Source organism: Streptopelia decaocto (genome assembly GCF_964273445.1).
Source record: "Streptopelia decaocto genome assembly, chromosome: 19".
NCBI classification, from domain to species: Eukaryota; Metazoa; Chordata; class Aves; order Columbiformes; family Columbidae; genus Streptopelia; species Streptopelia decaocto.
Genome location: NC_138674.1, coordinates 4841660 through 4856578, shown reverse-complemented (window position 1 = coordinate 4856578; position 14919 = coordinate 4841660). Strand labels below are relative to the sequence as shown.

The following is a 14919-nucleotide window of genomic DNA, read 5'->3' as shown; positions in this document are numbered from 1 at the left end:
CTGGCCGCAGGGGTGTGAGGGAAGCCCAGACACAGGCCATGGGGATCGTGATCCCCATGACAGCAGGACATGGAGCACCAGGAGACCACGCAGGCCAGAGGCTCCTGGCGGGGATGGGGACAGCTTGAGTGACTTGTCCCCTTGAGGACAACAGCACCATCTCAGAGCCTGGGGGAATAACAGCTAGCACAGCTGAGCTAATATGAACAGTATTGGTTTATTCTGGAGATAAATTAATGATTTTTCAAAGTGATGCAGCAGGGATGGATGCAGGAGCTGGAGAGAGCCCAGCATGCAGGTTACAGATGGGCTGGGAGGAGCGGTCCCAGGGAGCTGGTGCTTTTGGGCCACATCTCACCCAAGGTGCCCCGAACTTTAAAGCCCATGAAGTGGAAAAGCAGCTGTCCCAGAGTCTGCCCAGGCTCCTGGCAGGGAGATTCCTTCTCTGGCAGCACAGCTGCCCAGCTGCCGGGGCAGCCACGCGGCTCTTGTGCAGGGTGCCCAGTGGCAAGAAAGAGCAATTGATGCTCTCCAGCGCGACCACAAAAAAGCCCCACAGCCAGTGGGGTGTCCTGCAGAATAGCGATGAGCTGAGCACCCCGATCCCAGCACCCAGCCCCGCCGTGGCGTGCCGATGGGCACGCAGCCTTTCCAACCGGAGAGCGGCTGAACGGGCAGGTCTGGGTATTAAGGAGACATCACTGGTGATGCCATCAGCAAGAGGGTATAAAATAACCCTGAGGGGTTGGGATCGTCCTTCCTATAGAGCACAGGCAGCAATCGCTGATGGGCTGAGGGCCAGATGGGCAATGGGGGGCAAAGAGGGGGGAAGGACCATTTTTGGAGACATAGGGCAGCGCAGAGCAGGATCAGCTGCTGGAAAGTTTGTGGCATCTGGGTTTGCTCTTCATTGCACTGGGCTGGGGGGACACAGCAGCCCCCCGTACACCCTGGCCCTATCTCTCGCTGCCTTTTCCATTGTTTCCCCCATCCCATCCCATCCCATCCCATCCCATCCCATCCCATCCCATCCCATCCCATCCCATCCCATCCCATCCCATCCCTCCCGGGCTTTGCCCCCCAGCACTGAGCAGGGACCAGTTTCAGCAGCCGCCGCAGTCTTGGTTGGTTTGCTTGAATTTTTGTTAAGAACCAAAGTCTCTGTTCACAAAAAAAGGAGCTGGAGGGCAAAAGGGGGTTTGTTCCTCAGCTCCGTTTGCTTGTTTTCCTCACCAGCCTTCCTCAGTGCTGTCCCCACGTGTGGCCATGGTGCCCTGGCACACAGACCCTGGGTACCAGCAATGCCCAAGCAGGACCGCAGGGATACAGAGACAGAGAGGTGGCATCCCCCAGTCCTGAGGGGACAATAAAACCTTTCCATCACTCCCCAAAGGAGGGCCAAAATGTAGAAAATCTGGACATCACCGTCCTGGCTGTCTGTTCACCTTCTCTGGGCCATTTTTCTCCCTGCATCCAGAGACAGGGTGATTTTTCTTGGCCTCCTTCAAACAAGGGAGGTGCCAGCTCCTGGCACCAGGGATGCTTTCTCATTCAACTCGGTTCATCGTGCTTCACTTGGCATGTCACAGCTCCCCTCTGCGACTCAGTTTTCCCATCTGTTCACGGAGGGAACGATGCTACAAACTCTCCAAAAACACCGAGAGGCCGACGCTGAGAAATGCCGTCTCAGACATAACCATAATTAGCACAGTCTTACAGACTAAATTATTTCTTTCATTCCTGCACTGGTAACAACAATCAGTGGCTTAAACCTTGTAACATGCAAAACTGAGACACTAATTTTTCTCAGTGCAAACGGCTCTTTTCGCCTGTGGCACTGAGCAGACGAGACAGGGACAACTCAGAGCGCAGCCGTGTCCAGATGGACGTGGCAAAGCCTGTGCAGACGCAGGCAAGCGGGGTTTATTTTAATGGACACCTTATTGTGGCCTTTCTGTACTTAAAAGGGGCCCATAGGAAAGACAGGGACAGACTTTTGAGCGGGGGCTGTTGTAATAAGACAAGGGGTGATGGTTTTAAACTAAAGGAGGGAGATTCAGGTTGGACGTGAGGAAGGAATTGTTGGCCCTGAGGGTGGTGAGAGCCTGGCCCAGGTTGGCCAGAGAGGTGGTGGATGAACCATCCCTGGAGACATCCCAGGCCAGGCTGGACGGGGCTCTGAGCAACCTGAGCTGGCGAAGATGTCCCTGCTCATGGCAGGGGGGCACTGGGGGAGCTGGGAAGGTCCCTTCAACCCAAACCATTCTGTGATTCTATGATTCTGTGTCACTTGTGCACCAGGGAGGGGTGATGCCGGGTCCCTTGCAGTCATCACAGGGACCATCACTCTCCTTGTACACGGTGAGGGCTCGATCCTGCCTGGCCCACACATCCCTCACGTCCATCCCCTTCGCCAGCCAGGCTGCCTGGGCAGACCCGGGCTGTGTCTGCCCATTGCTTCTTGCCTGGATTAAATTTCCAGAGTAATTAAGAAGATACACAGGGTGTAATTTATGCCTAGCTGATGCATTTTCCTGCAATTCCTGGTCTTGGGTCTCAGCTCTTTCTCTCAGCCATCCTAATGGAAGTACTGACCTGATTCCTTCCAGGCAGCAAGGTCAATCAGTTTTCCTCCAAGGGAATAAATCATCTATTAAATCTGAAAGAGAAAACAGAGTTTAAGTAATAAACTTCAGGTTTGCTTTGCACTTGCACTTTTTATTTGTTTTCTTGGCAAAAGATCGATTCTCTGCGGTGAGGGAACATTTGATTGTGGTGTTAACTGGAGCTTTCACTTGCAATTTGACATTTGGTTTGGCTGATCAAGGTACATGTATCTGCGCAGGACAGATTCATCTCAGCATAAATAACATAATGGCTTGACACGTACGTACTCCAGTCCTCATTCCTGTTTTTATGGTGTTGTGGAGGGGTGAAAAACACAGGTTTTATTCCTGTTTTATGGCAAGTTGTGTAGGACAGAAGTTGGAAGTCAGCTGTGGCATGGAACGATTTTCCCTCATTGGAAGTACATATAGCCAACTCATTAGCAAAATAAGAAATTAATCTGACTTCTTTTTTGCATTTGAAATTGATCTTTTAATCAGGCCAGGGGAAACGCACGTTGGACAGAAGACGCTGAACTGGTTGGTTTGGGTTACCGTGTCCTCTGTGGTTTAGAAACAGTAGATCTCGTCGGCACTCCTAATTCTCATTTAGGCATTAGGCAGAGAGAACAACCTCTCTCATTTTGCGAGCTTCCAGCCAATTTTTCAGTCTTGAACGTACCAATCTTTGGACTGGGCTAAGGGCAAGAAGGAAAACGTTCCCTTTGCACCAACAAATTGTGCTGTGAGCATCCTGGACAGCAATAACAAGGTATTGCCTAAGAAACTTAGGAGCTCAGTTGTTGATTGCAAAATGAGGAGTCGGGTTAGCAAGCAGAAGTGTAAAAACCCAAGAAATTAAAAGGCAGATGATACCGATCTCTTGCTCCAGCTGTAATGTAGGATATGTCTTTTTGTGAAGAGTCCTTCTGCATTGGAGAGATAAAGACCCATCTCAGACCTGCTCGGTGGTTGGGTTAGTGCCTCTTCACCGGAGATGCTGTCTCCTGTTTCCCACCTCCATTTACCTGGGGAGCGGAGCGTGATGTCCTGTCAAACACACATGTGATGCCCACAGCTGGTCTCAAGACTCCTCTTATTCCCCTTCCACTTAGAATCTCCGATCTGCTCCTGCTTAATGACTTTCGGTGCTTTTCAGACTCACCAAGCCAGAGGTTTCCTCCAGGTACCAACTTATCCTTTGATGTAGCAGCATTCGGTGGTGACATGCAGGGAATGACGGTGGCACTGGGCCGCTGCCCTGGTGCTGTGCAGATGCTATCAGACATTTTCTTAGCTGAATGTTCCCCCCATTGGTACCAAACACTTTCTTAGCTGGCATCCTCCCCCCAGCATTGCCAGCTTTCTGCAACCCGCAGCAGTTTGTGGGATGGGGCAGGAGCCATTAAGGCTCTCAGAGCCCAGTCACACCAGGCGTTTTATATCTGCCGTCTCATTTCAGCTTCTCACAAGGCCCACATTTCACAGAGTTGGCATTTTAAGTGGTTTTCAGAGCTGCCTGCTTGCTTTGTCCTCCCTTCGTCCCCCTCCCATCTCCGTTTTGAGGGCTGATTTTGAGTCATCATTTCAAAGAGATTATTTTGCATAAAGAACAAAAGTATGCAATGCATAGAAAAATTCAAGTACAATACAAACAGTAATTAAAAAAAAGTCTGCTTTTATCCAGCAAAGTCCTGCATTCACACTGAAGATAGCCAGAGCTGCCTTTTATCCCATCTCCTTAGCGCTACATGAGTGCATCACCCTGACTGATTCTGTTCTCTGATTCTATGACTTCTCTAATCACGCAGTGACATACAGAGACACGCAGGATCAGCTGCTGAGCCAGACCTGGCTAATCAGCTCCCAGTTAATCACCATGACAGGGGCAGGGCTGATGTGTGAGAGCCTTTGAGGTGGCCAGAACCCCAGGGTGATGGTCCAGTGTGGTGAGAGTGGATGATCCAGGACTCCTGGGTCCAGCTCCGGGATCCTCAGCACAGGGCAGACATGGACCTGCTGGCTGGTGTTCAGCTGGAGAAGAGAAGCTCCAGGGAGACCTTATCGTGGCCTTTCTGTACATAAAAGGGGCCGATAAGAAAGATGGGGATAGACTTTTGAGCGGGGGCTGTTGTGATAGGACAAGGGGTGATGTTTTTAAACTAAAGGAGGGAGATTCAGGCTGGACATGAGGAAGAAATTGTTGGCCCTGAGGCTGAGAGAGCCTGGCCCAGGTTGGCCAGAGGTGGTGGCTGAACCATCCCTGGAGACATCCCAGGCCAGGCTGGACGGGGCTCTGAGCACCCTGAGCTGGTGCAGATGTCCCTGCTCATGGCAGGGGGGCACTGGGGGAGCTGGGAAGGTCCCTCCAACCCAAACCATGTTGTGATTCTATGATTCCTGGCCACACACATTCTCTCCCTGCCATGATGCTGGTTGAGAAACACTTTCAGCCCCTTATCCAGAGAGGGATGCACGTGGGTTTTGAGTGTGTCCTCCTTAAACGTTCTGGCCCTGCAGAAGTTGTGTTCTGCTGGAGGTGGGGTCGCTCCCAGCACAGCAGGGGCTCAGCTGTGTGATGGGGACGTGTGGGACCCACCCTCAGACTCCTCTCCAAGGAGAAGTTCAAATTTCTATTTTTGGCAACAAAACTGTTTAGACACTAAAAATGTCCAGTAAAGGTATTGCACAGGGGTAACACTGAAAACAAGTCCAATGTGCCCATCACACTGTCCATCAGTGATGCAGCCAGCCCTGCTAATTTCACCCTCAGCTCTTAGGGACCAGACTGTTTCTCTCTATGTCCTAATTCCCAAAGTCCTGCTATGGAAGAATCTCAACTTCTGTTTCTTGTCTCTTTTAAAGCAGCACTTCTCACACTTCGCATTGCACAGAAATGCTCAAAAAATTCTGCTGCCTGAAACCAGGAGCCAAAACACAAGAACATCACATTTTTTTCCCCCTGTTCTGAGGTTCTGCAGCTCGTTTCATGATTTTGCAGCCGTTGCCAATAGCGTTAAATCATTTCCTTCCCACCTACCTCGGGGTGCTGGAGGGAGAAGCCAGCGATCCAGGAAAATCCTGGAGGGCTGTGACCACACATGGTGGAGCTGGGAGGGAGCCCTTGGAGCTGCCTGGGGGCAAATCTGTGGCTCAGTGTTACTTGTACCTTGTTGACCAGGGACACCGGGTGTAGCCTCAGGACTGTCATATGGCAGCAGGAGGGTGACACATCCAGAACTCAGCACCCTTGGGTGCACTCGGTGCTGCCCACAGCATCGGGTGGTGTCACGGCTCCCTTTGGGGCATGAAGGGTCTGCCTGGGGTTAGAGGGCAGCACTCCCCAATAGGCACAAATTAAATGATCATTTCCATCAGGCATTAGGTGCCCTGGGTGTCCCCAGCCCTCTGCTTAACACCTATCCACATTTGAGCTGAGGGGGCTGAGCACCGGGCGCGTGGTCCTTGCTGAGAATTGCTGCTTACACAGTGACAAAGCACTTGAAGGCATCAGGACCCAGCTTAAAACCCAGGCTTAAACTGAGCCCAGTTTGAAAACAAGACTAATTTTGTGTGCACAAAGGATTTCTGTTTGCTGCTGGGGTAAAGGACACTGCTTGAACGATGTCGGAAGAATTGCCTTTCTCACTGATGACACAGGCTCCTTTGCCTTCTTTGGACAACAGCAATGTCTCCTCCACACCCAGGGCACAGACGTGTGCAAGGTCCCTGTGCTTCAATCCCCCTCTGCTGCTATCTCCAGCCCTCCCGTGCTCCCCCGTCCCCTTGCCGCATCCTGTCATGGTGGGATGCCCAAGGGAAGCCCTTGGCACTGGTCCATGCTGAAGGCTCCGTGGTGGTTACTCACATCCCACTTCTGAGCTGAGGACAACCGGGCAGGCGATCTGAAAGAAGCTCCGTGGTTACTGGAAGCCTGGGTTTGTTCCCAAAGATGGGTTGTGATTCATCGCCAGAGCCCAGGGAATCTGGTGACACAGACATCCCAAATGAAGCTGCAGAGATCCAGCCAGCAGCTACTTCTCTGCTGAGACCAGGAGCTGCCCCAGGAGGGGTCTGCAACTGCTTGGCAATGAACTCATCCAGGCTGCTGTGATGTTGTGGCTGCTCATACCATCCCAGGGACCAGAGATGTGATAAGACTCTGGACCAGCAGGCAAAGATTTAACATGGTCCTCTTGAGTTTAGACTCAAAACCAACAACCAATGATAACACGACCAATGATAAGACAAGGGGCAATGGGTTCAAACTGGAACACAGGAGATTCCACTCAAATTTGAGAAGAAACTTGTTCCCGGTGAGGGTGGCAGAGCCTGGCCCAGGCTGCCCAGGGGGGTTGTGGAGTCTCCTCCTCTGCAGACATTCCAACCCGCCTGGACACCTTCCTGTGTAACCTCATCTGGGTATCCTGCTCCATGGGGGGATTGCACTGGATGAGCTTTCCAGGTCCCTTCAACCCCTGACATTCTGCGATTCTGTGAAAAAACAGGTGGCCAAGTGTGAGCATGAGTCGGCTCAATGAAGAACCAGCTAACACCAGAGCTGGTCCAATGGTTGTGATGGAGCCACAAGATGCAGCTGAGAATGGCTGGGAGTGAAAGAGCAGGACCTGCTCCCACCCTCTGGGAAGCTCTTGGATCAGTGAAGTCTTAAAGTGCAATTTTTCCAAGTACGTCACCCTCGATAAGAGCTGGTAACGATAACTTTGCCTTCCTGTTGGCTTCTCCCCACCTCCTTCTAGAATGGTTCTTTGTGAAGGAGAAACCATAGACTCAAAGAGTTTAGATCAGAAGGGACCTCTGGATGTCATTTGGTCCAGTTCCAGTGCAAATCAGAGCTAACTTCAAAGTCATTTTGAGCTTTAATTCAGGAGTTGGACTCAATGATCCTTGTGGGTCCCTTCTATGTGTATAGGTGTTGGGGAGCAGGGAAATGAGCCCTTAAGCAGCCTCACGAGGCTATGGGTGATGCCATCCCATGGCAGATGCCAAAACGGAGGTGTGCTGATCTTCTTGGGGGGATGTTTGTGTCCCTAGGGCTGCTTTGGGATGTGCCCACATCCCTCTGCAGTCCTCAGAGATCTTGGTCCTGGGAGAGGTGTTGGGGCAGGCTGAACCCACGCCAAGGCAGCAGCATGTCCCCAGACCCTGTCTGGGCTTCAGGAGGGCTGCAAATGGTCCAGGGCCTTGTACAACAAAAGTTTTGATGCCAGACAGGCTCTCCATTACGAACCAACAACAACGTCCTTGCCGCAGAAGGATGCACTCTTCTGGCTCACCTGGAAGACTCTCTGTGGGTTTTGAACCCTTTTTTTATGTCTTTACATGCCAATTGGCATATGACAAGTGACAGATCTGGGATTTGGGCATCAGGACGAGACCACATGCATCCCAGAGGAGAATCTGATAGGGCCACTCTCCTCCCTTCCAAGCATTTGTAGGAACAAGCTGTCATGGAGAGCTCCATCCAACTTCCAGCTTCGGCTGATGTTGGTTGACATCCATCCATCCCAAGGCCACCTCTCACATGGCCATGCACCCACCAGCTGTCACAAACCCACATTTCTTCCAAGGTGGAAAACCAGAAGCGACATGACCATGAGATCAATATGTTGAAACGGTGTTGGCATCCCTCTGCCCAGGAGATGTTTTCTCACATCCTCTCCATGGTTGTGTCAATGCCACCTGTCAAGTCGGCTGTGAAGTTCCTAGAATGATGCAGGAGGGTGTGAAAGGCCTTCGTGGTGGGCGCCGTCCAACAGCTCCAGCCCTGTGGACCCATCACTAGCATCGACTTGCTGCAGTTGTTGGGTGGATGTTGTTGGGAGTGTGAAGGACTGAGTGTCTCGTGTTTGAAACCAAAGAGCAGCAAAGCTCCCAACTGCCATGCAGAGTGATGGCAACAAACAGAAGATGCACTCAAGTGACGCAAGGGGGATGTTGGTGCTAAGAGACGTTTATGGCAATGCTGAGACCTTTTTAGGTATTTTAATTCATCTACAAATGCTTGATAACCTTCAATATTTTGAACTTAGGGTTTTTACCAAAATGAAGCCCAAAAGGAGGAAAATAACCAAGACAAGAGACTGAAGAAGGAATCAGCTTGTCATGTCCAGGACTAGAGGTGACAAAGGCCCCATGATCAGGGTCCCTCTGTCACACAATGTCTCTTCTGCAGCTTTTCCCGCCTCATGCAGGTGCCCAGGGAACTTCTCATCCCAATCCAGAGCTGTACCTGAGATGGTCCCTCACAAAACCCAGATGCCACTTCACGTTTCTCAGCTTCACATTTCTCAGCAGCTTTGAGCACCAACTGCCCAGCGGCCTCCAGGACACTGAAAGATCTGAAGCAAAGATACAGCCAGGAAAAAAAGGAGCAGAAACGAAAATCCTCTAAGATCAAAGCACTTTTGTTGAGAGATTTTCAATTAGATCAGGACATGCTCTGGCTGCTTTTCCTCGCTGTGTTCATAATGCAGATGAGCTTCATGTCAGCTTGGCCTCCTTTCCTCCCACCACATTGGCTCCAGCTTCATTTCATTAGTGATGGCCTGCCTTCATTAGTGAATTAATTTCCTAGGAATTGCACTGCAATAAACCCCACCAGAGCAAGGACTAGCAAAGCCGCATCTTGGGGTTAGCTGGACATCTGCAAGTATTTTCTGGACACAAAAGTGTATTCCCAGAAATACTAAAAAACAAACAAATTTTATTCAAACCAGACCTGGAATCTTTGAGGTTTTTTCAACCAAACCAAGAGGACATGTTCTGTGAGTGTTGGATTTGGAGATCTGGGAAACGAGCCCCCATCTCTCTCGGGGAACAGACCCCAAGACAAAAGACAAATCAATAGAAATGCAATGAATACGCTGCTCTGCATTGGTTTTCAGATGTGTCCTGATATGTTAGGTGGCCATGGGGATTCGCCCACCCCATGCAGACCCCTGAAGAGCAGGTCCTGGGCTGAGCTGGGCTCCCTTGGCCACAGACGAGAGGGATGCAGAGGTCTGACCACACCAAGATGTGGCAGAAGAAGTTAAATCTGGTCTGGGAATCATGAGCGGAGAGACAAGAGGGTGAATAGTGTCTCCAGGGTGAGGGCCTGGGGAGCATTTTATGATGTTCTGGAGAAAAGGGGCCTCATTGTCTCCTCAATGACTCCATCCTCAGCCCAATAAGCTTTGTTTGACTGCAGCATCTCCGGGAGCATCCCATTGCGAGGCAGCATCTCTCCCCAGAGGACCCTGCCCCACATCTCCCTGTTAGCTCAGCACAGCCCTTGGGGACAATTTGTCTGCCTCCTCCTCCAACCATCACTTCTTGCACTTCCCCTGGGGATGCAAACAGCACTCTAGCAATAATTGATATTTTACCTCTTTGCATTATTTTCCAAACCCTCAAAGATGTTTTTGTTCCACATCAAACCAAAGCTCCGGCCCATCTCATTTCACTGGGATGTCGATGAGGCTGGATGGTTGTTCTTCTGGCCTTGGCAGGGTGTCCAGGAGGACTTGGGGTGATGCCCATCTCTGTGGGGAAGGGATGATGCAAAAACCACCAAGGAGAGAGGGCAGGAGGAAAAGGCAGCAATTATGGTCAGGTTCAAACCCCACAGACAAAGGGAACAAACCCAAATTGTATGATGATGCCGGTGATTATTATCATGGATGTTTTAGTCACAGCTGTTAATAAAAATAATAGCAGTAATAAAATTGCAATGATGCTAGCGATTGTTCTGATGCTGATGATAATAATGAGATTATTTATTAATTGTGAGCCATCACCAACATTTTCTAGTGCTTCTGCCTTCCAGATCCGTCCCAAACTCCAGCCCTATCATATTAATAAAAAATGAGGTAAATGAGAAAGGTTTTTTCTTTATGGTATGACCAAGGCAGAAACATGAACAGTGAAGTCTGTCCCTGACCCCTCTTCTGCTCACACCCTGCGCCATGGGGGTGAGGATTAGGGGGGATCCAGCATTTCCTTCCTTTTAAGTTGGGTTTGCAGCCTTTAGCACAGCTGAGCCCCATGAGAGCTGCATGGCCAGACCCTGTGGGGTGGATGGAGGAGGAACTCCAGTCATTTCTTGGCTTTTGTCATTCTCCTTGTAGGGCTGAGGGGGGCAATGGGCACCCACGAGCCCCCGGGGAGCACGTTTCCCTGCAAGGTGCTGCAGTTGCCCCTGCTCTTGGCTTGTTGCTTGAAGGAAAAAAAGCTCCAGCTCCAGATGTTGCTGTTTTCTATGTATTTTTCGGGTTCAGCCGTGGTTCCTGTGACCATGCTGCATACGTGCAGGGGGATGCATGGACAAGCTTTGCTCTCAGTTGCTGGCTGCTTCTTCAGCATCACAATTAAATCTTGCCAGGTCCTGCTACTCAAACCACTGTGTGTGTCGGACCAGGGATGCTCAGTGAGGCGGCGGAGCTGGATGCGCAGCAGGGAGGGATGGATGTGGGCCATGGAAGAGATATGGGTGTGTGGCAAGGAGGAGGGATCGGTGCACAGCGAGGTGGGCGCATCCATGGGGGATGATCTGTCCTCATCCGTATGGGGACAGGCTGGGAGAGTTGGGGTGTTCAGCCTGGAGAAGAGGAAGCTCCGGGGAGACCTTATTGTGGCCTTTCAGTGCTTAAAAGGGGCCCATAAGAAAGATGGAGACAGACTTTTGAGCAGGGGCTATTGTGATAGGAGAAGGGGTGATGGTTTTAAACTAAAGGAGGGAGGTTCAGGCTGGACATGAGGAAGAAATTGTTGTCCCTGAGGGTGGTGAGAGCCTGGCCCAGGTACCCAGAGAGGTGGTGGCTGAACCATCCCTGGAGACATCCCAGGCCAGGCTGGACGGGGCTCTGAGCAACCTGAGCTGGTGCAGATGTCCCTGCTCATGGCAGGGGGGGCACTGGGGGAGCTGGGAAGGTCCCTCCAACCCAAACTGTTCTATGATTCTGTGTGAGGCAAAGAGGGATGGATGTGCAGTGGAGAGATGTGTGTGCAATAACAAGGATGTGTATTGAGAAGGGATGGATGTGCAGGGAGGAGGTGGGAGGGCTGTGCACTCAAGCAGGGAGGTGGGTGAGCAGCATGTGGGGCGGTCGCTGTGCTGTGTGTGTGTTACACCCTCTGGACCATGCGGGCTTGCGTGCACCCGGGGACCTGAGGTCTGCACGACCTCCAGAGCTGTCCTGATAGGCATCTGCAACAACACACTATGTTCTGGAGCTGCAGGGGGCCAGGACCATCCAGGCTGGGCCCCCTGCAGCCGTTCCCCATCCCCTCTGCCTCAGCTGTGAGACTGAACAGAGGATCCTCTGATCCAGCCCTGGCTCATGGTTAACAACGGGGTCTCAGTGCTCCCCAAACCCAGGCAGGGGGGAAGGGGGAGAAGCAGTGGGTGCTCTGGGAGCAGCTCTGTGCCTGGGTGCTGGTTGCAAACCCCAGGAGGGTGGTTGGGGATCGTGGTGACACCACCGCTGTCACACAGCTCTGCAGAGAGAGGAGCACCCGGGACTGCAGCACTTTCAGCAAAATCAGCAGAAGACCCTAGAAAACCCCTGGGAGTGGTGAGATGTGACCCAGCATCAACTTGCAAGGGTTGCAAAGAGGGCAGGAGCTCAGGCAGGGGGGTTGTTGCTGTTATTGGTGTGTCCCCCCCCGAGCTGTCTGAGCCTGGGGAGATGGGAGCAGGGTGTCACAGCTGGAAGGGCACATCAGCCCTCCCCAAGGACCTGTTATCGGTGACATGGGGTGTGGGGGCCAGCACGCAGCCCCACGGGAGCCTCTGGCATCCCTCTGCTGCCCACTGCTCCCATGGGCCCCCCAGACCTTCCCCTGCTGCTCTCCCACCACCCCTCGTCCTCCCCGTGCCCTGGCTCTCCCTGCCCCGCGTCTTTCTCAGGGTCTCCTGCCCTCTCTCCTCCCCACCAGGAATAAATCACCCTCCGGCTCCAGCCTCTCGGAGGAAACAGCCACCCACATTGCCACCTCCTTCCCACGGGACCTGTTTGTCACTGGGAGGCTGGGAATCTGTTCCCAGACCAGAGGGGGTTCATTTGGAAAATCTCTCAGGGACCGTCTGATCTCCTGGGGACCAATGTTACCCCCTCCACTCTGCACCCCTCCATGTTCCCCCCTTCAAGGGGGTGGAAAGCGGGTTTGAGTCCTTGGCTGATGTATTAAAAAGCCCCAAAATGCTCCAGTGTTTTTCGCCACAGGGAAGGGCTGCAGACATGCAGCAGGGAGCTCCGAGCACCAGGATGGAGATGCAGGTTTGCCAGCCACCTCCATGTGGTCCCCATGGCCGGGTTAACACCAGCACCACTGGAAAACCCAGTAAACTATTCGAAAAACATGATTTTTTTAGTCCCCTCCAGTGGAAAGCAATAACACTCAGACTGCAAATCTTCTCAGTGTCCAAGGAGCGGCTTTCCTTTGAGGGCCAAGGGGAAAAATCAATCCAGCAGGCTCCACTTGCCACTTGGAGAGCTCTGGAGGGATGAGCCCAGCCCCGGCGTGCTCCCTGCTGGCACTGGGGGAAGCAGAGCCCAGCACGGCTTCTTCCTTCTCCTCCTCCTCCTCCTCCTCCTCCTCCTCCTCTTCTAGCCCTTGGCACCAGCCCATCAGGAAAGAAGGTTTTGTCGATCGGCCCAGCGCATTAGGAGATGAAACAGGCTGTGCCCAGCAGCTTCCCCAAGGCTCCATTAGCACCAGCGGATCTTTCCTCCAGCCTGGCGGGTCCCCAAGGACGTTTTTGTTGGCGATTTCCTCCCCCGGTGCAGGGGAAATTGTCTGGGACAGGGTGCCAGCAGGGCTGGCGCATGGTGGGAGGAATGGGTGACCCTCTGCTGTGGGCGTAAGGTGCTCAGATGTAAGGTGGGCTGCCAGAGCATCATGAAAGCCCCCTAGATATGAGGGTTGAATGCATAGACATGCTCCAGGTTGCTAATGCATTTGCTGGCTTGGCATCAACCCCCAGAGCTCCAGTATCGCGTCTGAGGTCTCACCCATCCCTGGGGCCGGGGTGGTGATGGAACACAGGATGAGATTCCCCAGGGCACATGCAGAGAAACCAACCCATTAACACATCTATCAGCACAATTAGAATCATAGAATGTTCTGAGTTGGAAGGGACCCACAAGGATCATTGAGTCCAGCTCCTGTCCCTGCAGAGATTTTTGCTGAGGAAGGAAGGGAGGAGCATGATGCCATCTCAGCATCAGCACTGCCACCCCACCTGGAGCAGTTTTAACCCCCAGGCAGAACATCCCACTCGTGTCTAATTCTTCCCTGCGCTTGTTGTCTCGTCCACAGGTACAAGAGCGTGGTGACACCCCGGCGGGCAGCCGTGGCCATCGCTTGCTGTTGGATCGTCTCCTTTCTGGTGGGACTCACCCCTATGTTTGGCTGGAACAACCTGAACAAGATGCGGAGGACTCAGGAGCTGAACGCCAGCCACACGCAGTTCGTCATCAAGTGCCAGTTTGAGACGGTCATCAGCATGGAGTACATGGTGTACTTCAACTTCTTCGTCTGGGTCCTGCCTCCCCTGGTGCTGATGCTGCTCATCTACCTGGAAGTCTTCAACCTCATCCGTAAGCAGCTCAACAAGAAGGTCTCCTCCAGCTCCAATGACCCGCAGAAGTATTATGGGAAGGAGCTAAAGATCGCCAAGTCGTTAGCGCTAGTCCTCTTCCTCTTTGCTCTCAGCTGGCTCCCTCTGCACATCCTCAACTGCATCACCTTGTTCTGCCCATCCTGCGAGACGCCGCACATCCTCACCTACACTGCCATCTTCCTCACCCACGGCAACTCGGCCATGAATCCCATCGTCTACGCCTTCAGGATCAAGAAGTTCCGGACAGCTTTCCTGCAGATCTGGAACCAGTACTTCTGCTGTAAAACCAACAAAAATGCTGGCACCACCACGGCTGAGCTGGGCAACTAGGAACTGGGAGAGGGCAGAGAGGGGACGTCCGTGCCCAGGCTGGTCCCCATGCGGCCGCTGCTCCTGCTGCCACCGAAGGGATGGTGACAACCCGGGAGGGCTGGAGTCACCAGCCATGTGCAATCCGAACAGCCGCGTCCCCCCCGGCTTCCCCGGGGGGTTATTTATTCACAAGCATTGTACTGTTTTGAGACTGTAGCCTGCACTGTTCCTTTCCTTATTTTGTTCGTTTGGGTTTTTTTTCTGGTTTTGTTTTGTTTTTTTTTTAAGGGTTGCCAAGTATTTAAGGAGAAATTGTACAGACAATGGCGCAATTTATCTTCATGCAAATAAAGTAAAATGATAAAAAACCAC

The 14919-nt window shown here is 52.3% G+C and overlaps 1 protein-coding gene across 1 annotated transcript in view; it reads left to right on the top strand.

Annotated features, from left to right (window-relative positions):
- ADORA1 (adenosine A1 receptor) overlaps positions 1-14919 on the top strand; it is a gene marked incomplete at its 5' end in the record, with an annotated part of 24268 nt that extends 9349 nt beyond the window's left edge. Inside the window, one exon of the mRNA XM_082069306.1 lies at positions 13932-14919. Within this exon, the coding sequence (XP_081925432.1) occupies positions 13932-14565 (634 nt within the window). The 3' untranslated portion in view covers positions 14566-14919. The remainder of the gene's footprint in view (positions 1-13931) is intronic.